The 24,752-nt window shown below is 47.9% G+C and overlaps 1 protein-coding gene across 1 annotated transcript; it reads left to right on the forward strand.

Moving 5' to 3' along the window:
- The first annotated feature begins 830 nt into the window (after positions 1-830).
- CCER2 (coiled-coil glutamate rich protein 2) lies at positions 831-24,752 on the forward strand. Its single transcript, XM_083627601.1, has 6 exons — positions 831-1,322; positions 14,789-14,835; positions 15,876-15,969; positions 17,910-17,978; positions 20,143-21,047; positions 24,145-24,752. The coding sequence occupies exons 1-6, from the start codon at positions 1,277-1,279 to the stop codon at positions 24,226-24,228; spliced, it is 1,245 nt and encodes a 414-aa protein (XP_083483727.1). The 5' UTR covers positions 831-1,276; the 3' UTR covers positions 24,229-24,752.

Here is a 24,752-nt window from a genome sequence, read left to right on the forward strand (position 1 = left end):
GCGAATCAGAGCAGCGCATGGAAACGCCGTTTACCTTCCCGCCAGAGCAGTACCTATTTATCTACTTGCACTTTGACGTGCTTTTGAACTCCTAGGTTGGCAGGAGCAGGGACCGAGCAACGGGAGCTCACCCCGTCGTGGGGATTCGAACCGCCAACCTTCTGATCGGCAAGTCCTAGGCTCTGTGGCTTAACCCACAGCACCACCCGCGCCCCTCGTGTTAAATGTGCTTCAGGTTGAGCATTTTCAGGTTACGCTCCACGGCGACATGGAAGTAACGGAGCGCGTTAAATGATGTCACGTGCATGCGTGGAAGTGGCGAATCGTGACCTGTGCCTGCGCAGACGCAGGTTCTGTTTGCTTCAGGATGCAAACAGGGCTCTGGAACGGATCCCGTTCGCATCCAGAGGTACCACTGTATTTGAAAATTAATAAAAATGATTTAACAAAAAAAAAAAAGGGAGGAAAATAAACTATTTACCCCTGCAAACCCCTTTCTCTGTGCTACCCTTTTGAAGATGAATTGGTCTCCCCCAACTGGGGGAGCACTTCTTCGACGGGGGGGGGGGCGGTTGGACTACAACACCCACCGGCCCCTAACTGGCTGAGGGCTGATGGGAATTGTAGTACAGAAACTCCTGGAAGAGGGCACCGGGTTGGGGGAGAAGGCTAATGCACATCGTCAGTGCGTTGAGAAGAAGGGTGCTAGGTGAAATATCCTAGAAAACTGCAACCCTCCCTTTAATATTTCCTATTCGGTTTTTTTTTTAGCTGCATTGTTAGTTGGGGGGGGCGGGTTTCCACTCAAATGCGCCTCTTTGACTCTCCAGCTGGAGACAGGGCAGGCAGGATAAAACACGCAGCAGTTCAGGAGCACAAAGAGAAATCCTGCACAAATATTGCTTTAAGCACCAGGACATGTTTTGCGCGTGTGGAACAACGCCTGTCCAGAGAATTAAGGAAACAATTCCTGCCCTCTTTCTGTAGGGAGCAGGCGTGACATCACTTCCTCCCGTCCTGCCCCCTATTTAAAATCCCCCTCCTGGCTGCCTTCGAGGCACCTCGGCTGGTTTTCTGCTCTTGTGCACAAAGAAAGTCCTTCAGCAAGGACATCCACCCCCTTCTGTTTCTCCTTCCTCCTTCTCCTCTCTCCCCCTGTTCTCCTTCCCATCTGCGGTTGCTTCAAACTCTTCCCTGCATCTCTGATCTCCTCTCCTCTCCTCTGAAAAAAGGACCAGCGAGAGAGAGAAAGATCCATCTCTCCAGGACCTCAGCGATGCTTTCCAGCAGAATCTCGCTCCTGTTCCTTTTCTCCTGCCAAGGTAAGTCTGGGAAGGGCTCGGAAGTACCTTGGGACGGAGGGTTGCATCTGATGCCAGACTTGCACGGTGCAGAACCATTGAAACCCACACGGTGTTCATTGATTTCAGGACGAGCATTGAGTATACACCCCAAAAGCCTCTGTATAGCTCAGCCGGGAAAGTGATGCTTTGCTTCCTTCTCTCACCCCCAACACTCGCATCTCTTAAAGGAACTCAATTCTCTCCCCATCGGTTTTGATCGGCCAAAGTTTCCCCCATTAATATTATTATTATTATTTGGAGGGGGTTATTTATGCTCAGCTGAGCTCAACCTCACTGCACCATCTCGCCTCCTCTGGACTTTAAATTTCTCTCTCTCTTGCATACTGTGTGTCCAGAGAAACCTCACGGCTCCCCCCAGGATTTAGCAAACCGGACAAGATCCCTTGTCCCTACTGCTCACAAGCCGCTTGGCATTCAAAATTCCTCCGAGATCTTTGCAGCCTAGTTTTTGTTCTTGGTCGACGCGACTTGGACTTCTGTAACCTCCGTGCCAAAAAGGGTTAGAGACAATGTAAGCATAGGCTGCAAAATTCCTTACCGCAGACAGGAGGGAGGAAAAGTTAGCTGGACTTTTTCCCAAACATGATTTGGACCCTCCCCATATTATTTGCAACCATTCTCTCCACGAGATCCCGGTGATCTTGTCATATTTCCCCTTTCTGGATCCCTCCTCTCCTATTTTTTCAGCTCAGCCTTTCCAAAGATGTCCCTTTGCAGTGCCATCTGGAATATGACAGCTACAAGCTGGTGTCCATATTTAGTTTCCCACTCGTTTTTGTTTTTTAAAATATGAGATATTTTTCCTCCCTCCTGAGGGCAGAATCAGCTCTCGAAACGCAAGGTAAACGAATGCTCTTAGGAACTTGGACGGCAATTCTGCCCTCTAATGATTTCAGAACCCTGGACAGCAATTCCTCGGCTACTTTCCTAGTTATTTGTGGCCAGGACCCAAGGCGCACGCGGAGCTCTAAATGCATTATGATTAAATAGTGCATTTTAAAAGAATCTCACCCACCACCACACACACTTTGAATAGCAGGTCCCTGAGCCCTAATCACGAGCTTAGTTTGAAACACACACCACTAAAACAGCTTCCTGTGTGGCACGGCGATTGCTGTTTGCACTGTGCTTTGGATAATGGCCAAAAGGTTTGATCAGGGGGTGGGCAGTGTGGTGTATTGGGTAGAGCTGTCCCGGGGATATCCAGATTCACTCCCAGCTCTGCCACAAAGTTTCTCTAGGGTGGGCGAGGGGGTGTGTGTTGTGCAAAAGTCAGGATTTCCAGGAAAGAAAACATTATAGAGTATACAAATGATCACCCACAGCTGGAATCTCTGTGTGTGTGTCTGTGTGTTTGTGTGTGTGTGTGTGTGTGTGTTAGGCAATAAGCAAAGGCAAAAGAAATTGTGAGATTACCATATCACAACACCACTAGCGGACTGTGTTATCATATGGGGGGCAGGCACTAACTAAACAGAGATGACTGCCTTGGGTTTCTGTTTTGCATCTGTACATTTACCTGTTTCGATAAAGGTTTGTTACATAAATAATACTGGGCGACCATAATTCCTAAACTGTTTCCCCTCCGCAAAAAAACCCACACACATTTCTGTTCCGATACTGCCATTGGGGGCCAGCTGCGGCCAGGAAAGTGCCCACCTGCTATTTCTACCCTGATATATACATATATATATATCACTCTTAATTTGATTACTTTTCCCTGGGTTGTCAGCTGCTGCTGCTGCTGCTGAGTGGTGTAGAGTTTCTGAATAGGGTTGCCTGGGAGAGAATTTGATGGATAGAGTTTTGCCTGTGATCGGGCTCTGGCTGATGAGCACATGCAGAGCTGCCAAGGGTTTTGTTTTGTTCCCATCTGATTCACAAGGGTGTGTGTGTGTGTGTGTGTGTGTGTGTGTGTGTCTGCTAGCCTGCCTGCCACCCATTTGACTTGGTTTCGGCTTTTCGGAGCTCTTTGCTATGCAGAACATCTGTCTGCAGATCACCTGCTCCCTGCGCAGGGCAAACTGCAGCCCGGATTTGTGCAACTCGGGTCTGTTACAGAGAAACCGAAGAAGAGCTGCTTTTTAATGAGTCAGGCCAGTGTTGCCTGCACAGACTGGCAGCAGCAGGGTTTCAGGCAGGAGAATTTCCCTACCCGGAGGAGCCACCGGGGTTTGAGCTTATGCAGGCAAAGCATATGCTCTGTCACTGAGGTACTGCCCATCCCATAATAATAATAATATTAATAATAATAATAACAATATTTTATATCCCGCCCTCCCCAGCCGAAGCCGGGCTCAGAGCGGCTAACAACAATAAAAGTAACACAGCATTCTAAAACCAATTCATTCTAAAATCAGTTCAAAATCAAATTAATGGCAACCATTGGGCTAGAGTTCTGTGAGGATTATCAAAAGAGAGGGTCAGACTGTGCCTTGGCCAAAGTGGAACAGCTCTGTCTTGCAGGCCCTGCGGAAAGATGTCAAGTCCCGCAGGGCCCTAGTCTCTTGTGACAGAGCGTTCCACCAGATTGGAGCCACGGCCGAAAAAGCCCTGGCTCTGGTTGAGGCCAGCCTAACCTCCCTGTGGCCTGGGATCTCCGAGATGTTTTTGTTTGAAGACCGTAAGGTCCTCCGTGGGACACACCAGGAGAGGCAGTCCCGTAGGTACGAGGGTTCTAGGCCACATAGGGCTTTAAAGGTTAAAACCAGGACCTTAAACCTGATCCTGTACTCCACCGGGAGCCAGTGCAGCTGGTTTAGCACCGGGTGAATGTGATCCTGCGGCAAGGACCCCGTAAGGATTCTCGCCGCGGCATTCTGCACCTGCTGGAGTTTCTGGGTCAGTCTCAAGGGCAGCCCCAGGTAGAGCGAGTTACAATAAGACACAGGAATGTGGGAAGTTGCCTTACACCAAGCCACTCCATTGGTCCATTTTGCTCAGCATTGATGCACTGGCCAGCAGCAGCTCTCCAGCATTTCAGACAAGGGCCTCTCCTGGCCCTCCTTGGAGTTGCTGGGGTTGAATCTGGGAACTTCTGCATACAGAATCATTGTATTTTAATATTCTGCTGGAAGCTGCCCAGAGTGGCTGGGGAAACACTCTGGGCAGCTTCCAACAAAACACTAAAATACAATAACCTATTAAACATTAAAAGCTTCCCTAAACAGGGCTGCCTTCAGATGTCTTCTAAAAGTTTGGTAGCTATTTTTCTCTTTGACATCTGGTGGGGAGGGCGTTCCACAGGGCGGGTGCCACCACCGAGAAGGCCCTCTGCCTGGTTCTCTGTAACTTGGCTTCTCGCAGCGAGGGAACCGCCAGAAGGCCCTCGGAGCTGGACCTCAGTGTCCGGGCAGAACGATGGGGGTAGACGCTGCCTTAGACAGATAAGCAGTGCTTTTTTCTAAAAAAAATAAAAATGTTTAGGGGTACTCTCATTTTCCTACTTATATTGAAATACAGCCCCTAAAGGAGGCCAAGCTTAGATTCACAAAATGTCCCCCCAGAAAAAAGCACTGCAGGTACCGTATTTTTCGCCCCATAGGACGCACCAGCCCATAGGACGCACCAAGTTTTTTGGGGGGGAAATAAAGAAAAAAAAATTTATTTCCCCCCCAGGCGCTTGTGGGGCCGGCTGTCCCTGGAGCTTGTGGGGCAGGCAGCGGGGAGAAGCGCTCTTCTCCCCGCCGCCCGCCTGCAGACCAGGTCCGGGGACAGCGGGAAGACGCGCTGCGCCTCCCCACTGTCCCCGGAGCTAGCGGGGCTGGCAGCGGGGTCTCCCCGCTGTCAGCCTCCAAACCACATCGGGAGACAGCGGGATGGCGGCGTTCTGCCTCCCCGCTGTCCCCCGACCTTGTGGGGCTGGCGCTGCGGCTCTCCTGAAGCCTGGAGAGCGAGAGGGGTCAGTGCACACCAACCCCTCTCGCTCTCCAGGCTTCAGCGAAAGCCTGCATTCGCCCCATAGGACGCACACACATTTCCCCTTCATTTTTGGACGGGAAAAAGTGCGTCCTATAGGGCGAAAAATACGGTAAGTCATGTCGTTGGACAATCTAGCCAACTTCTGACTTCTCCGACTTCTCAGCTGCTCTCCAGAAGTTCCCCTCCCCGCCAGCACTTATTCCCTGGGATTGATTAACCAGGAATGTCTGGGGTTGAACCCAAGACATTCTGCGTGCAAGGCACTGATCTCTACCACTGAGCTACACCTTGACTGGTGATGGTTATCGGAATGCTATCTTCTCCAACACTCCCATCCATTTCTTCCTGGCTCAGTTCCTCCATCTAGACTGGCTTGGGAGTGAAGCTGGTTGAAACTGGAACTGTTAAGCACTGTCCATGTTGCCTGGGGAACTGTGTGTCTGATACCCGTGTCCTCCCGCAGGTGCCTCAACCACCCCACTCTACCTAGGAGGGCTTGTACCAGTCCAAGGTCTTGGGTACCTGCTCAGCCTGCTGTCCACGTGCTTGGTGCTGATGGTGCTACAGGGACGTGGGTGGCACTGTGGTCTAAACCACTGAGCCTCTTGGGCTTGCCGGTCAGAAGGTCGGCGGTTCGAATCCCCGCGACGGGGTGAGCTCCCATTGCTCTGTCCCAGCTCCTGCCAACCTAGCAGTTTGAAAGCACGCCAGTGCAAGTAGATAAATAGGTACCATTGTGGCGGGAAGATAAATGGCGTTTCTGTGTGCTCTGGTTTCCATCACAGTGTTCCTTTGCACCAGAAGCGGTTAATCATGCTGGCCACATGACCCGGAAAGCTGTCTGCGGACAAACGCCGGCTCCCTCGGCCTGAAAGCAAGATGAGCGCCACAACCCCAGAGTCGCCTTTGACTGGACTTGACCGTCCAGGGGTCCTTTACCTTGCTGATGGGCAACTTCAAGACCACTCCTCTCATAAAAAGGTAAAGGGACCCCTGACCATTAGGTCCAGTTGTGACCGACTCTGGGGTTGCGGCACTCATCTCGCTTTACTGGCTGAGGGAGCCGGCGTACAGCTTCCGGGTCATGTGGCCAGCATGACTAAGCCGCTTCTGGCGAACCAGAGCAGCGCACGGAAATGCCGTTTACCTTCCCGCCGGAGCGGTACTTATTTATCTACTTGCACTTTGACGTGCTTTTGAACTGCTAGGTTGGCAGGAGCAGGGACCGAGCAACGGGAGCTCACCCCGTTGCGGGGATTCGAACCGCCGGCCTTCTGATTGGCAAGTCCTAGGCTCTGTGGTTTAACCCACAGTGCCAAACAAAGAATTGTAGAGTTGGAGGAGACCCAGCAATGCAGGGATATGCAGCTGTCCCATATGGGCATTGAACCAGCGACCTTGGTGTTATCAGACCAAGCGCTAACCAACTCAGCTATCCATACTTTTTCAGTATGCAGTAACAGCGGCAAGAATATTAATGGCCCAAAAATGGAAACAAGAGGAACTACCGACCTTGAATGAGTGGAGAATGAAACTTATGGACTATGCAGAATTGGATAAAATGACTGGAAAAATCAGATATCAGAAAGATCACAGATTCATCGAGGACTGGGGAAAGTTCACGGATTATCTGAAAACTATCTGTGATGAACAGACAACGCTAGTGGGTTTTAAGGAGGCTTTGTGATAGTATAAGGTATATTGTAAAAAAGAAATAGAGATGGAAAGATAATATTAAATTGGCAATATCATATAGAAAATGTGTGAAGATAAGAAAAATGGATGATTGAGGGATGTGCTGGTGGAAGTTCAAAAACAGGAAATTTGTAAACATGGTTGTACGGATTTATTTGTAAAGGAAAAGCTTAATAAAAATTTATAAAACTAAACTGAGCTATCCATAGGGAGCTGCCTTATTCTAAGCGAGACTCTTGCCCATCTAGTTCATTGCTGTCTGCACTGACTGGCAGCACCTCTCTAGGATTTCTATCTTTTTTCTTCAATTTTTTTTATTAGTTTTCCAAATTTATAACAAACATATCAACAAACATAAAAAGAAAACATCAAAAACAAACAAACAAACATTTATCCTGACTGTAATACTCCCACTTTTGTTATCATTGTTGGGTGACTTCTTCAAATCCCCCTGGCTGAGTTTCCAAATAAGTCATTGTAGGAGTTTACCAAAACTATTTTCACATAAAATTTACTTGGTCAATTAACATCTTACTTTCTTTTCATTTTGACTTTTATCCATAGTATTCTACAACATCACATATTTAAATCCTACGCCAATCTGTTATTCGCAAGTAATTCTATTTAAGTTCTCTTAACATATTCAACTAGATAATCTTTAAATTTCTTCCATTCCTCTTGATACTCCTCCTCCTTCTGGTCGTGGACTCTTTCGGTTAGGTCAGCTAGCTCCGAGAAATCCATCATCTTCATCTGCCATTCCTCCACTGTTGGTGTTGTTGTTGTTTAGTCGTTTAGTCGTGTCCGACTCTTCGTGACCCCGTGGACCAGAGCACGCCAGGCACTCCTGTCTTCCACTGCCTCCCGCAGTTTAGTCAAATTTATGCTGGTAGCTTTGAGAACACTATCCAACCATCTCGTCCTCTGTCGTCCCCTTCTCCTTGTGCCCTCCATCTTTCCCAGCATCAGGGTCTTTTCCAGGGAGTCTTCTCTTCTCATGAGGTGGCCAAAGTCTTGGAGCCTCAGCTTCATGATCTGTCCTTCCAGTGAGCACTCAGGGCTGATTTCCTTCAGAATGGAGAGGTTTGATCTTCTTGCAGTCCATGGGACTCTCAAGAGTCTCCTCCAGCACCAGAATTCAAAAGCATCAATTCTTCGGCGATCAGCCTTCTTGATGGTCCAGCTCTCACTTCCATACATCACTACGGGGGAAACCATAGCTTTAACTATACGAACCTTTGTTGGCAAGGTGATGTCTCATGTGATTTCCAATTTTTGGCCAGCAAAATTCTAGCACCTCTCCAGGATTTCAGGGCTCCGTGAAATATGCCTCCCGGCCTCCTAATTTTGAAGGGGATCTTATTTTGGAGGCTGGGCACACATGGGTGAAAGCTCACAGCTCAGTAACAGGATCCACTTTCCTGCCTGGTTCCAGGTCAATTTGTGTTAGAGAGGCAGTGTGGTGTAGTGGTTAGAGGTTTGCACAGGGACCTGGGAGCCCAGGGTTCGAATCCCGACTCAGCCCCAAAGCTCACTGGGTGACCTTGGTGCAGTCACTGCCTCACCTACCTCACAGGGTTGTTGTGAGGAGAAAATTGGGGAGGAGGGAGAACCACGTACAACAGGCCGAGTTCCTTGAAAGAGAGGTGCGATATAATGCAAGAAATAAAGAGATCGGCAGATCTCTAAGCGGTGGCTGGATTACTCTTCCTAGAATGTGGCTTCCACCAAATTAAACTTAGCTGAAAGGGACCATCGCCCCGTCCTCTACATCTTATCAACTGGGATGATCTAAAGTTAGTTCTGGGAGTGCAGCTTGGTTAAAATTCCGATTCCCTCTGTTTCGTTTGCAATGTCACCTTGACTGAGAGCATGTTGTGCGTGTAGGGATCTCTGGATCCGACCCCCTGGGGACAACCTCAGAGCACCTTGCTTGCTTGCAGGAGCTCTCAGGTTGATCTTCAATCAAAAAACATCTCAAGAGCTTGGAGAGAGATCCTGAATGCTCACCAATAGCTTGATTCTGCATGAGGCAGATTCCTATCTTACCATAACCCCCCAGGCATACCCTGGCTGTATTATTATAAATATGTATGTATGTCATCTTCTTCTTTGGCGATCACTCGTAGCCGAGTAAGATTGTCTCCCATAAACACGGTTTTAACACTGAGTCTGTAAGTGACTGTGGAGGCCAATTCTGGATCCACACGTCCTTCCACAGTGGGGACATTGGATTCCGGGCGGGAGTTGATCACGGTGTGGATTTGCCAAGCGTGCCTTCCTCTTAGCACGTTTCCCCCTTGCGTCCTGAGTTCGAGTGTCTTCAAAGCCCATGACACCTTTGGTAAAGGCTGTTCTCCAATTGGAGAACATGTTGGTGTATGTGTGTATGTATGTAAATTTAATAAATAATACAGTGGTACCTTGGGTTAAGTGCTTAATTCGTTCTGGAGGTCCGTTCTGAACCTGAAACTGTTCTTAACCTGAAGCACCACTTTAGCTAATGGGGCCTTATGCTGCCGCTGCACGATTTCTGTTCTCATCCTGAAGCAAAGTTCTTAACCCAAGTTACTATTTCTGGGTTAGCGGAGTCTGTAACCTGAAGCCTATGTAATCTGAGGTACCACTGTAATGATGTTAAAGGTAAAGGGACCCCTGACCATTAGGTCCAGTCATGGCTGACTCTGGGGTTGCAGCGCTCATCTCGCTTTATTGGCCGAGGGAGCCGGCGTACAGCTTCCGGGTCATGTGGCCAGCATGACTAAGCCGCTTCTGGCGAACCAGAGCAGCGCACGAAAACGCCATTTTCCTTCCCGTCGAAGCGGTACCTATTTATCTACTTGCACTTTGACGTGCTTTTGAACTGCTAGGTGGGCAGGAGCAGGGACCGAGCAACGGGACCTCACCCCGTCGTGGGGATTCGAACCGCCGACCTTCTGATCGGCAAGTCCTAGGCTCTGTGGTTTAACCCACAGTGATGTTAAGGTACTCCAAAAGTTACCTTGCATGCAGAGCTGGCTGACCCCCCAGTTCTCATTCAGGCTGTGCCTGCAGCTGTCAATCAAACAGGGAACCAATTCCAGCCTTGTCTGCAACAATACCTAGTGGTAGCCGAGTTAAAGATAATGTATTTTTCATCTTTTGTAGAGGAAATGGGAGGTGGCGGCTGCTGGCTGTGTTTTGGCATTAACAGCCTTGCACTACACAATTTCCACTCTCTCTTTGTTCAGCATCACTTCCCCACCCCACCTCCTTCCTTGTTATTGTGCTGCATCCAGGGTTATGTAATAGTCTTATGCAAGATGAAGAATCAGCTCACCTGAACAACTTATCACCATTCGATCTCCCTAAGTCACCAGGCTCTCTCTCTGTCTCCAGCCTGCTGCAGGTGGACAGAGAGGATTGCCAGATCATCCCTTGAAGAGTCATTAATCCCATCATCTTCTTAGGTTCACACCTTGAACCCTCAACGCAGGACCTGCTGGGATTCAGCCGAGGTTTATTTTAAAAAGTGAACGGTTTTTCCTCTAAAAATTAAAAAGTTCACAACATTGGCTAGCTGCAACATCAATTTCCGGTAAAGCCATCGTTTTGGTTCTTTTAAAAAAAACTCACAACCTAAATTTTATCAAGGTTTATAATATAAAATTATAAAATTAAAGGTTATATATAATGAAAGGTTATATATAATGAAAGGTTATATATAAACCTTAAAGGCTTGGCAGGGGGTTGGACTCGATGGCCCTTGTGGTCTCTTCCAACTCTATGATTCTATGATTCTATAATTACATAATTAAAAGGTTTATAAAAATGCAAAACTTGATATATTTTCCCTTTTTAAAAAAACCAAATCAAGACTTTTATATAGATACAGTGGGACCTCGGGTTAAGAACTTAATTCGTTCTGGAGGTCCGTACTTAACCTGAAACTGTTCTTAACCTGAAGCAGCACTTTAGCTAATAGGGCCTCCTGCTGCCGCTGCACAATTTCTCTTCTCATCCTGAAGCAAAGTTCTTAACCCGAGGTACTATTTCTGGGTTAGCGGAGTCTGTAACCTGAAGCGTCTGTAACCTGAAGCGTATGTAACCCAAGGTACCACTGTACAATAAAAACGCCGGGGGGCGGGGTGGAATAGAGAAGGAAAAAGGAAGAAATTAAAAAAAAAAATAGAAAAGAGGTTAAAAGAGAAAGATAGGAGAATAAGCTGTCTGTTTTGTTCTAACGGGGAGTAAATTCCATCTACAAAATGCCAACTTCCCCTCCTGTGCTGAGCAGTACTTTTTGGAGATTTCTAAAAAATTAAATAAAAATCACTGCTACATTTCTGCATTTGGGCTGCTGTTACAAAAGCCTGAGAGTGAGGTCCGAAACCTCAGCAGAAGCTGGCATTTCAGCCTTGGAGCAGAGCTAAGACTTTTTTCAAATCACAAAGGACACGCTCATTTCTAAGCGAAGAAAGGAGCTCCTTTTAAACTACTTCTTTTTTTTTTTGCAGATAATAATAATAATGACAAAACGTCTCCCCAGTTCTTGGCAACCTTAAACCAGGAGAACACGCTCATTCTTTGCAAGACAATTAGGAACAAGCTGTACCAGGATTAACAATGCTGTGAGCCTTCCGGGCATAATACGTGTCATTTTTTAAACATCGGTGAACAGCTGTTCCCTTTGCAATTTTAATAAGCCAGGCTTAGTGGGCAAAATTAAGAGCGAGAAAGCAAAGAGGTGGCCCGGCACCTGCACAGGTTGGACACGCTGAGTATCTTTCGCTCTGTCATTGTCTCCCTCCTCAGCACCTGAGACAACACAAAAGCAAAAATGGATAATACTGCTTTTCAAAAGCCCAGACTCTCCTCTGCTGTTTTCCTTTCCTTTTCCCCTCAATTCCTTTCTTATTTAGACTGCAAGCTCCTGGGGCAGAGAGCTGTCTTTTCTCACTTGTCCTTGTTCTGCAAAATGCTTTGTGCATTGACGGTGTGATATAACAAACGTTTGGAGGAGCAAATTGGAGAGATCAAAAGGCGAGGTTTGCAAAGAGCCAAGGGGGTGTTTAAAGGACACCTCCCATGCTGTTGTTTTTTAAGAGCGGGGAGAACTTTGGCAAGAACTTTTGGCACGCAGAGGCGGAGCTGGTGGAGAACCCTCTGCTGAAACAGCCACTTGTATGTCTCGACAGGTCAGCACATCGTTGACCTACGGAACTCACACCCACAAGAGGCACCGATGGCCATCAACCTAATAATAATAATAATAATGTTGTTGTTTAGTCGTTTAGTCGTGTCCGACACTGGCATTGGAAGACAGCCTGCCTTGCGTGGTCTAAGCTAGCATGGCACAGCTCTGGTTGTTGTTGTTGTTTCGTCGTTTAGTCGTGTCCGACTCTTCGTGACCCCCTGGAGCAGAGCACGCCAGGCACTCCTGTCTTCCACTGCCTCCTGCAGTTTGGTCAAACTCATGCTGGTAGCTTCGAGAACACTGTCCAACCATCTCGTCCTCTGTTGTCCCCTTCTCCTTGCGCCCTCCATCTTTCCCAACATCAGGGTCTTTTCCAGGGAGTCTTCTCTTCTCATGAGGTGGCCAAAGTCTTGGAGCCTCAGCTTCAGGATCTGTCCTTCCAGTGAGCATTCAGGGCTGATTTCCCTAAGAATGGATAGGTTTGATCTTCTTGCAGTCCATGGGACTCTCAAGAGTCTCCTCCAGCACCAGAATTCAAAAGCATCAATTCTTCGGCGATCAGCCTTCTTTATGGTCCAGCTCTCACTTCCGTACATCACTACTGGGAAAACCATGGCTTTAATTATACGGACCTTTGTTGGCAAGGTGATGTCTCTGCTTTTTAAGATGCTGTCTAGGTTTGTCATTGCTTTTCTCCCAAGAAGCTGGTGTCTTTTAATTTCGCGGCTGCTGTCACCATCTGCAGTGATCATGGAGCCCAAGAATAGTAATAATAATAAAAATTTATTTATATCCCGCCCTCCCCAGCTGAAGCCGTGCTCAGAGCAGCTAACAACAATAAAAGTAACACAGTTTACACAAAATCACCATCAATTAATTAAAATACATTCTAAAATCCATTCATTCTGAAATCAATTCAGAATCAAATTCATGGCAACCATTGGGCTAGAGTTCTATTAGGATTACCGAAGGAGGGGGTCAGGCTGTGCCTTGGCCAAAGGCCTGGTGGAACAGCTCTGTCTTGCAGGCCCTTCGGAAAGATGTCAAGTCCCGCAGGGCCCTAGTCTCTTGTAACAGAGCGTTCCACCAGATTGGGGCCACGGCCGAAAAAGCCCTGGCTCTGGTTGAGGCCAGCCTAACCTCCCTGTGGCCCAGGACCTCCAAGGTGTTTTTGTTTGAAGACCGTAAGGTCCTCCGTGGGACATACCAGGAGAGGCGGTCCCGTAGGTACGAGGGTCTTAGGCCATATAGGGCTTTAAAGGTTAAAACCAGCATCTTAAACCTGTAGAGCCTTTCAAAGAGCATTGGACAAATTCATGGCGGAGAAAGCCATCAATGGCTGCTAGCCCGCACGACTATGCTCTGCCTCTACAGATGGAAGCAAATGATTCTTCTGGATATCAGTTGGGGCTGGAGGAGGGGACTTGGGTTCAAGTCCTGCTTGCGGGTTTCCCTTGGGCACTGTGAGAACAGGATGGTGGGCTAGCTGGACTATCGACCTGAAACATAAACCCTGCCTTCTTTTTATATTTGATCAGCCTGCTTGAACTGTTGGGGTCCAGAATTGGTGAGGTGCAGAAGTCCCATCTCTGTTTATTGATACATGACCTTGAGCAAAAGGTATTCAATCAATCAATCATTTTTAATTTGTACAGTGGTACCTCGGGTTAAGTATTTAATTCGTTCCGGAGGTCTGTTCTTAACCTGAAACTGTTCTTAACCTGAAGCACCACTTTAGCTAATGGGGCCTCCCGCTGCCGCCGCTACACGATTTCTGTTCTCATCCTGAAGCAAACTTCTTAACCTGAAGCACTATTTCTGGGTTAGCGGAGTATGTAACCTGAAGCGTATGTAACCCGAGGTACCACTGTACACCGTCTTTCTATCTTACAATACACAAGGCGGTTTACAAGCTGAAGAAACAAAAAATGTACATCTTATAGCAATCTAATGCAATACAGTGGAACCTCGGGTTACAGACGCTTCAGGTTACAGACGCTTCAGGTTACAGACACTTCAGGTTACAGACTCCGCTAACCCAGAAATAGTACCTCGAGTTAAGAACTTTGCTTCAGGATGAGAACAGAAACCGTGCTCCGGCGGCACGGCAGCAGCGGGAGGCCCCATTAGCTAAAGTGGTGCTTCAGGTTAAGAATAGTTTCAGGTTAAGAACGGTCCTCCAGAACAAATTAAATTCTTAACCCGAGGTACCACTGTACAAAAATGTGATAATAAAACATAACTTTAAATTAAGCAACCTATGTCAAAAAAGTAACATTCAACAATCATTAGAATAGTATAAAATAATAATACCAACATATAAAAGTTAAACAGAAATCCACTCAACAGTTACAATAAATATAATTTCTAAACTATAATGAACAAAGCAATGGCAAGCCACAGTACATATACAATACAAATTGAGAAGCAGAGACTAGAGGGTGGAGCAAGGCAAGGTATTGTCTCTCGCATTTTACAGAGGGGAAGTTAAGGCTAACAGTGACCTACCTCACAGGGTGGTTGTTTGTTCCATGTTTATACTGAGGTGATCATCCTCTATGCTCCAAAGCTCCAGTCACGTGTGAATATTTCTGACCAAACAAACAAGAGATAACTCTCTCTTTTTTTCCAGCCCTGGCGCTGCCGTTACCCACCCAGCTCTCGGAGGAGGACGAAAAGGTAAGAACAGGAAAAAGGGTGGGGTGGTCATGTCACCTATATTGGACCCTATATGTGCTATACCTTTAAAGCTTCCCCCAAAGAATTCTGGGAAGTCTAGTTTGTCGTTTAGTCGTGTCCGACTCTTCGTGACCCCCTGGACCAGAGCACGCCAGGCACTCCTGTCTTCCACTGCCTCCCGCAGGTTGGTCAAACTCATGCTGGTAGCTTCGAGAACACTGTCCCACCATCTCGTCCTCTGTCGCCCCCTTCTCCTTGTGCCCTCCATCTTTCCCAACATCAGGGTCTTTTCCAGGGAGTCTTCTCTTCTCATGAGGTGGCCAAAGTCTTGGAGCCTCAGCTTCACGATCTGTCCTTCCAGTAAGCACTCAGGGCTGATTTCCTTAAGAATGGATAGGTTTGATCTTCTTGCAGTCCATGGGACTCTCAAGAGTCTCCTCCAGCACCAGAATTCAAAAGCATCAATTCTTCGGCGATCAGCCTTCTTTATGGTCCAGCTCTCACTTCCGTACATCACTACTGGGAAAACCATGGCTTTAACTATACGGACCTTTGTTGGCAAGGTGATGTCTCTGCTTTTTAGGATGCTGTCTAGGTTTGTCATTGCTTTCCTCCCAAGAAGCAGCCGTCTTTTAATTTCATGGCTGCTGTCACCATCTGCAGTGATCATGGAGCCCAAGAAAGTAAAATCTCCCACTGCCTCCATTTCTTCCCCTTCTATTTGCCAGGAGGTGATGGGACCAGTGGCCATGATCTTCGTTCTTTTGATGTTGAGCTTCAGACCATATTTTGCGCTCTCCTCTTTCACCCTCATTAAAAGGTTCTTTAATTCCTCCTCACTTTCTGCCGTCAAGGTTGTGTCATCTGCATATCTGAGGTTGTTGATATTTCTCTGCTTTACCACTGAACTATCATCTGTCAAAGAGCTGTTTGAGACACAAGAGTTGTGGAGGGCAGGAGGAGAGATATGGTTACATCGACGCATGAAAAAGGGAGAGAGAGACCCCAGTTCATTTTGGTGGGTTGTTTTTTGTTGCCAGGTTACTAAGTGCATCACCGAAATCCTTGCAGACACCCTCTCCAGACCCAGCCCAATTCCGGTGACCAGTGAATGCACGAAGATACTTAGAGAGGGTAAGTTACGATTTGTGTGGTCAAACTCCTTAAGCGGTGTCTGCAAATACCCACACCCTCAAGGTAATGTGAAAATAGGCCTTTTGCAACACTGGAAAAGGTACTATGATACATATATGGCGGAACTGTTTAAACATCAAACAATTTTGGGAAACAATATATAACGAAATGAAAAAAATGTTCAGATATTCATTTAGGAAAACACCAGAAGGTTTTCTATTGGGAATAGTACCAGGAAGTCTAAAGGAAGAAGACAAGACATTATATTTATATGCGACAGTAGCCGCAAGGCTATTGATTATACCGACAAAAATAGAGTGGCTTGCCAAATAATTGGAGTACTACAATATATCCAAAACAATGGGAGAAATTGGAAGGATCTCAAAAGAGAAGATAGACAGGGACTGGAAGGTGTTTAAAGGAAACTTGCAAAACCATATTGAAAAATCAGAACTCCTATTAGAATAAACAAGTTCCGTTTTAAATACTGGAATACTAAAAAAGATGGATAACAATGTGTAATAGAAAAAGAAGCATGAAATTAGGTTAAAGGTGTGTGAAGGAAAGTAATAGAAGTGGAAAGAAATTGCAATTGAGTAGATTGGAAGTCTAACACAATGGTGGGGTGAGGGGCGAAGGATGGTGGTGGGAAAAGGAATTATCTGTGGGATTGAGTGTAGGTATGTTTGAACATTTTTAAGGATTGTATGAAATGTATGTTTGTATATTCGCAATATGTGTGTATTAATGCTGAATTATTTTAACAATAAAAACTTTTCAAAACACACACACACACAAAAGAAAACAGGCCTTTTTAGTGGTGGCTCCTCACTTGTGGAATGTTGCCAGAAAGAGGCATGGCCCCACTGCATCTGTGTTGCCTAGCAACTGTCAGCAGCAGCAGCAGGAAGAAGAGACAGGGCAGCCCTGTCTTTTCCGGCAACCACCAGCAGAGGGAGCCACTGTTCTCGGTTGTTGTTGCCTAACAACAGCCAGCAGAAAACTGTGTTACCTGGCAACAGCCTCTCTGTTGCTTAACTACCACCACTAGGATGGGAGACTGTGTGGGTAGGGGCAAGCGCGAAGGAGGCCCTGTTTGTGTGGTAAATTGCCACAGAACAGGGAAGGCTTTATCAGGGCCTCTTCTGTGCAATCGTTTCTCATGGGACAACAGGCCTAAACTGTCCTAACCTCTGTTTATTATTCAGATGGTTATACCCCCGTGGCTTACAACATATCAGCCTTGACCAACCTCTATGATTCTAACCTGCTTCCCTTCAGACATTCTGGACTACAAATCCCATCAGCCCTGCTAGTCCAGGCTGATGGGAGTTGTAGTCCAAAACATCTGGATGGGACCTGCTCAGTGAAGGCTGCAATGGACGGTGGTGAAACACACAAAGGCACACACCTGTACTTTTATCTCAAACCACACCACCCAGCAGCCTGTAATTCCCTGCGGAGAGTAGAGACCGCTATTCCCCTCATGGAGCTACAGTTCCCAGGATTACATGTGGAAAATGTATTGATTGTTAAGCCCCTCGGCAGCCTTAACAAACAACATCTCCCAGAATGCTTTGGGGGAAGCCATGACTGTCTAAAGCAGGAATGGCCAAACTTGGCCCTCCAGATGTTTTGGGACTACAATTCCCACCATCCCTGTCCACTGGTCCTGTGAGCTAGGGATGATGGGAGTTGTAGTTCCAAACCAGCTGGAGGGCCGAGTTTGCCTATGCCTGTTCTAAAGCTGAGAACCACTTAGTGCTTTAAAATCATAGCGCTTTAAATGGATGGTGCGGATGTGGCCGTAGTCCCTTAGCAGAGGCCGGGGTGCTTTGGCTGGCGTTCCTGCCGGCCTTCAAAGCCGAACGTCATGTGTGCGATGTCCGGGATCCACGATACTCATTGCGAGTTTTAATTGGCACCCTGTCTGTTTTCAGATGAGAGAGTCCTTGCGATGCTTCACCATCAGCACCTGTTGACGGAGCTGGAGGAACTCACGCATCAAGGTAAACAGGCGAGCCAAATCCAGCCGTTCCTCGTTCCATCGAGGAAATGTCTTTCTGAACCTTGGAATCCGTTTCGCAAGGGCTGAGATTAGTGCCAGCTCCAGGGTGTTGGGGAACCTTGGTTTTTATTTTTTTATTTCTTTACTATCACTTTTCCCTCCAAGTACCTCAGGGTGGCACACCTCTCCCCATTTTATCCTCCAAACAACCCTGGGAGGTAAGGTAAAGGTAAAGGTAAAGGGACCCCTGACCATTAGGTCCAGTTGCGGACGACTCTGGGGTTGCGGCGCTCATCTCGCTTTATTGGCTGAGGGAGCCGGCGTACAGCTTCCGGGTCATGTGGCCAGCAGGACTAAGCCGCTTCTGGCGAACCAGAGCAGCCCACGGAAACACCGTTTACCTTCCCGCCAGAGCGGTACCTATTTATCTACTTGCACTTTGTGCTTTCGAACTGCTAGGTTGGCAGGAGCAGGGACCGAGCAACGGGAGCTCACCCTGTGGCGGGGATTCGAACCGCCGACCTTCTGATCGGCAAGTCCTAGGCTCTGCGGTTTAACCCACAGCGCCACCCATGTCCCTTCGATGTTGTATGTGATGCCAATTAAAGGTTTTGCGATACAATGCTTAGGGACATTTCTAGAAAAGTGAGTTTGTTCAATCTGTGGATTGAATAGGGGTGGAGAATCTGTGATGATGGTGGTGATGGTGATAATTTATTTATACCCCACCCATCTGTGGGTTTAACCCACAGTGCCACCCGCGTCCTTCGGGAGGTAGGTTAGGCAATAATAATAATAATAATAATAATAATAATAATAATTTATTTATACCCAACCCTCCCTGGCCAGAGTGAGGCTCAGCGTGGCTAACACCAGTAAAATTACAGTAAAAACATAAAAGGGAGGCGGAAAACCAATTTAAAATACAGGTTAAAATGCAATTTAAAATGCAGCCTCATTATAAAAGTAGCTCATAGATCAAAATCATAAGGAGAGGGAAACATAAGGGTCAGACTGAGTCCAAACCAAAGGCCAGGCGGAACAGCTCCGTCTTGCAGGCCCTGCGGAAAGATGTCAAGTCCCGCAGGGCCCTGGTCTCTTGTGACAGAGCGTTCTGCCAAGTCGGGGCCAGTACTGAAAAGGCCCTGGCCCTAGTTGAGACCAATCTAACCACCTTGTGACTTGGGACCTCCAAAGTGTTGTCATTTGTGGACCTTAAGGTCCTCCGCGGGACATACCAGGAGAGGCGGTCCCGTAGGTATGTGGGTCCTAGGCTGCATAGGGCTTTAAAGGTCAAAACCAGCACCTTAAACCTGACCCTGTACTCCATTGGGAGCCAGTACAGTTGGTAAAGGACTATGAGAGAGTGGCTCTCCTAAGATGAGAGTCATGGCCGAGAGGGGACTAGGGGGGACTAGAACCTCTGTCTCCCAAGCCTTTGTCCAATACATTAAACCAGGGGTCAGCAACCTAAGGCCCATGGGCCACAGGTGACCCATGGGGGTCGTTTAACTGGCCCACGAGCTGCCCCCGAACCGAGCCACCTGCTCAGTGAGTCCCCACGCGCTGTGCTAAACTGATGCAGTGCGATGCGAGGACTCGTTTTTGTGGCGCCGGAAATCGTGTCTGCGCAGACTCAGACACCAGAAATCGCATCTGCACAGATGCAGAAGCTGGAAATCACATCTGTGCAGACGCAGACGCCAGAAATACCCCGCCCTCCCCAGCCAAGACCAGGCTCAGGGCAGCTAACAACCAATAATAAAAACAAGTTGATTAAAATATAATTTAAAAAACAAGATTAAAATACAACATTAAAACATTAGGATGCAGCCTCTTCACAGGAGGAGAAAGGCCAGGCGGAACAACTCTGTCTTACAGGCCCTGCGGAAAGAAATCAGATCCCGCAGGCCCTGGTCTCATGAGACAGAGCGTTTCACCAGGCTGGGGCCAGTGTTGAAAAGGCCCTGCCTCTGGTTGAGGCTAATCTGACTTCCTTAGGGCCCGGGACCTCTAGGGTGTTGCTATTTATGGACCCTGAGGTCCTCCGTGGGGCATACCAAGAGAGGCGGTCCCGTAGGTACGAGGGTCCTAGGCAAACAAAAACCAAAAAAACACCCCCACCTTTGGTTGCCTTCCCTGAAATTACTTCATCCCCACTGCAGAAAATGAGAAGCATCGTCTGGGACATGAAGGCAACCATGAGGTTTGGGAAGAGGAGGAACAAGAGGAAGTGAAGAAGAGAGATGTCAAGCCTGTCCAGCAGAGAGAAGAAGCTGCGTTGGAGAAGACAGAGGAGCAAAACAGGCAGGCGAATAACGAAGAGAAGGAGCTGAAAGAGTTTGAGAAGACGGAGAAGACTGAGGAGAAAGTGAAGGAAGAGAAGGTCTCCCGAGGAGAGGAGAACAGAGAGGCTCTGGAGGAACAAGCCAAGGAGCGGATGGAGGAGGAAGAAGAGGATGAGGAGAGCGACGAGGAGGACGAAGCGAGGAGGAAGAAGAAGAGGAGCTCCTCAGAGACATGGTCTTCTAAGGAATATTTTGGGCACATCAAGAAGAGGCGCCCTGGGCCTCCAAAGATCAGGAAGGTGATGCTTCAAGGAAGTCGAGAAGACGAGAAGAGGAACGGGCTGAGCAAGAGGCACTTCAGGTCAGAGGAGGACGAGGAGAGCTCTGAAGAGGTGCCAAAGAAATACCACCATGGAAGGTACAGCGATGGCCACCATCACCATGAGGACTGGGAAGAAGAGGAGGAAGAAGAAGAGAAGAAGAGATCTGATCTGGAGAAGAGGGTGGCCGAGAAGGCCAGCGATGAGGAGACCGCCCAGTTTGAGGAGGAAGAGAAAGGTGTGAAGATCTCCAACTCCCAGGCCCAGCTCCACGGAGGCTGGAGGCCATGGGGAGAAGGAGGGGAGAAGGAGGAGGAGAAGGAAGGCAAGGCGAGGCATGGGCATCACCACAAACCGGCCGGCTTTGACCTCAAGAAGAGGCACTGGAAGGACGACGTCTATCTGAAGGGCGGCAGGAATCGTGGCCGTGAAGAGGAGGAAAGGGAGACTTCTCCGAGCGAGGTCAGTATCCATACTTGTTCCCATCACAAGGCTTGAGTTGGTTGAGTAGCAAGAAGCAGAGGGGATGGTGGAGAGCAGATGGACAGTTATCCCAAAGGAGAGGTGTCGAAAGCAGAGGTATCCCAAGGGTCGCTGTTGGGACCTCTGCCTTTTAGCTTGTTCATCAACCAGTACGTTTCCGAGCACAATTCCAAGTGTTGGTGCTGACCTTGAAAGCCCTAAACGGCCTCGGTCCAGTATACCTGAAGGAGCATCTCCACCCCCATTGTTCAGCCCGGACACTGAGATCCAGCGCCGAGGGCCTTCTGCCGGTTCCCTCATTGGAAGAAGTGAGGTTACAGGGAACCAGACAGAGGGCCTTCTCGGTGGTGGCTCCCGCCCTGTGGAACGCCCTCCCTTCAGATGTGAAGGAAATAAGCAGCTATCTTCTTTTTAAAAGACATCTGAAGGCAGCCCTGTTTAGGGAAGTTTTTAATATTTAATGCTGTATTGTTTTTAACACTTGATTGGAAGCCGTCCAGAGTTGCGGGTTATAAATAATAATAATAATTATAATTATAATCGCTTTTAAATGAGTCAGATGAACTGTGGAACTCATTCCTGCAGGAGCCAATGACAGCCACCCACCTGGATGGCTGATTTTTTTAAAAAATGCTTTTTATTGGTGTTTCATTTAATACATACAAACAAAATACTGTAAAATTCAGCAACCATTTACCCACATTCTTTCCCCACACTCTGCTGAGCACTGACTTCCTTCCCTCCCTTCAACAGGTTTTCTTATGTCAGTTACTTTTCCACAGTTTCTTGTTGTATCCAATCCTATCTACGTCATAAGATTTATTTCAGTCCTGCCAGAGTCTTCAAATTTCTACAGTTATTATTTACGTACTCCATAAATTTCCTCCAATCTTTTTGGAATTTTGCTTCCTCCTGATTTCGGATTCCACAGGTCAGTTTTGCTAGTTCCGCATAATCAACCATCTTTGTCTGCCATTCCTCTATTGTTGGCTATTCTGGTACTTTCCATTTTTGGGCTAATGAAGTTCTGGCAGCAGTCGTAGCATACATAAATAACCTTTGATCTACTTTTTCCATTTCCTCTCCCATCAAGCCTAGCAAGAAAGCGTCTGGCTTTTTCGGGAAAGTGTATTTAAATATCTTTTTCAATTCGTTATAAATCTGTTCCCAAAAGTGTTTCATTTTCTCCCATGTCCACCCCACCTGGATGGCTTTGAAAGAGGTTTGGACAAATACAGTATTTTTCGCTCCATAAGGCGCACCTGACCATAGGGCGCACCTAGTTTTCAGAGGGGGAAATCAAGGGAAAAAATATGATTCCGCCCCCCCCCCCCAGCTCTGGCGCGCTCTGGTGGGAATTCCCCCACCTTGTAGAAAAGCCAGCAGAAGCCGTCCACCCTTTAAAGAGTGTGCAGCTTTTGCAGGCTTTTCTACGAGGAGGGAAAAGGGACTGACTGGCCGCATCAGTCCCTTCTCCCTCCTGGGGAAAAGCCCGCAAGAGCTGAAGGCTTTTCCTGCCTGCCTCCCCGCTGCATTCGCTACATAAGACGCACACGCATTTCCCCTTACATTTTAGGAGGGGAAAAGTGTGTCTTATGGAGGGAAAAATACGGTATATGGAGGGAAAGGCTATCCATGGCTGCTAGCCAAGATGCCTGTGTTCTGCCTCCACGGCCAGAGGCAGCAAAGCTTCTGAATAAAAGTTCCTGGAAACCGCAGGGCTCTTGGGCTCGGATCATGCTTGTGGATCCCCACAAGCTATTGTGAGAACAATAGGCTGGACTAGATGGGCAGCACTCGTTTGATCCAGCAAGCTCTCCTTCAGTTCTCAGTTCTCCTGAGTTATCTTCTCTGGGGTAAGGGAACGGAGAACACTTACGAACTGGCCCCAGAGGCACTCTAAACCTGGAAGAAGTTTGCAGGTGTGTGGAATCTGAAGCGATAAACCCGAGACCTTCTGGAAACACGGCAAAGTGAGAAAGACAGAAGACTTACACAGCATCGGGGTAGCATAGGTCTTCAATATCTCATTGGCAACCTGAGCAGGCCCTCCAGAAAGCAATAATAATTAATAATAATAATAAAGTTTTATTTATATCCCGCCCTCCCCAGCTGAAGCCGGGCTCAGAGCGGCTAACAACAATAAAAGTAACACAGCATTCTAAAATTAATTCGTTTTAAAATCAATTCAAAAGAAAATTAATGGCAACCATTGGGCTAGAGTTCTGTGAGGATTACCGAAGAAGGGGGTCAGGCTGTGCCTTGGCCAAAGGCCTGGTGGAACAGCTCTGTCTTGCAGGCCCTGCGGAAAGATGTCAATTCCCGCAGGGCCCTAGTCTCTTGTGACAGAGCGTTCCACCAGATCAGGGCCACAGCCAAAAAAGCCCTGGCTCTAGTTGAGGCCAGCCTAACCTCCCTGTGGCCTGGGAGCTCCAAGATGTTTTTGTTTGAAGACCGTAATATCCTCTGTGGGACTTACCAGGAGAGGCAGTCCAGTAGGTACGAGGGTCCTAGGCCGTATAGGGCTTTTAAGGTTAAAACCAGCACCTTAAACCTGATCTTGTACTCCACCGGGGGCTGGTGCAGGTGGTATAGCACTGGATGAATGTGATCCCGCGGCGAGGACCCCGTAAGGAGTCTCGCTGCGGCATTCTGCACTCGCTGGAGTTTCTGGGTCCATTTCAAGGGCAGCCCCACGTAGAGCGAGTTACAATAATCAAGCCTGGAGGTGACCATCACGTGGATCACAGTGGCTAGGTCAGGGCGAGAGAGGTAAGGAGCCAACTGCTTAGCTTGGCGGAGATGAAAAAATGTCGTAGTTAGAAGCTGGAAAAGTCCCGTAGTTAGAAGCTGGGAGAATTCTAACTCAGTGGCTTTAAAAAAATAGCAATTCTGCAGGGCACCCCAACCAGAAACTTTCTCTTTCCAAAACCTGAAGGCTCGAGATCCGTAGAGGGATCAAAGGGACGGTGTTACCCAACCCTCCTACCTTCGCAGGATCACCTTTCAGCCAGTGCTGCTACTGGCGAGGCCTCTCCTCTCCTCTCTCTCATATGCATATCCTCTCTCCTTCCAGGTCCAGGAGCTGGAGAAGCTTGAAGAGATCGAGCGGGAGCTGAAGAGGGCAGCTGAGAAGCTGGAGGAGCTGAAGAGGGGGTAGCCCCTTTCCACCTTGTGGGCAGATGGGTAGGGTAGAAAAGGAGGCAGGTGGCCTCTTTGTAAACTCACCTGCCCACCCAGTTCCCCTTCACCTCCTAATAAGCAATCCCTGTATATAATCTCTCTCCCTCCAGCTTGGCTTTCGACTGTTAAAAGGAGCTTTCCCTTGCTTTTGAAATACACACACACGCAAACCTCCACCCCGGCAGGCTTCAGCACAGAGATTTGAGACCTGCTTGCCCCTCCAGCTGTTGGACTACAACTCTCAAACACCCCTGACTATTGGCCAGCCTGGCTGGGGCTGATGGGAACCAGAGTCCCGATAGTAACCACCTCTGAGCAGCGCAGGATGCCTTCAAAATAGTCACAGACCACGCCAATCCTTAGATTTAGACATTACCGTATTTTTCGCCCTATAGGACGCACTTTTTCCCGTCCAAAAATGAAGGGGAAATGTGTGTGCGTCCTATGGGGCGAATGCAGGCTTTCGCTGAAGCTTGGAGAGCGAGAGGGGTCGGTGCGCAC

The sequence above is a fragment of the Podarcis filfolensis genome (assembly GCF_964270895.1).
Source record: "Podarcis filfolensis genome assembly, chromosome: 8".
Lineage (NCBI taxonomy): Eukaryota > Metazoa > Chordata > Lepidosauria > Squamata > Lacertidae > Podarcis > Podarcis filfolensis.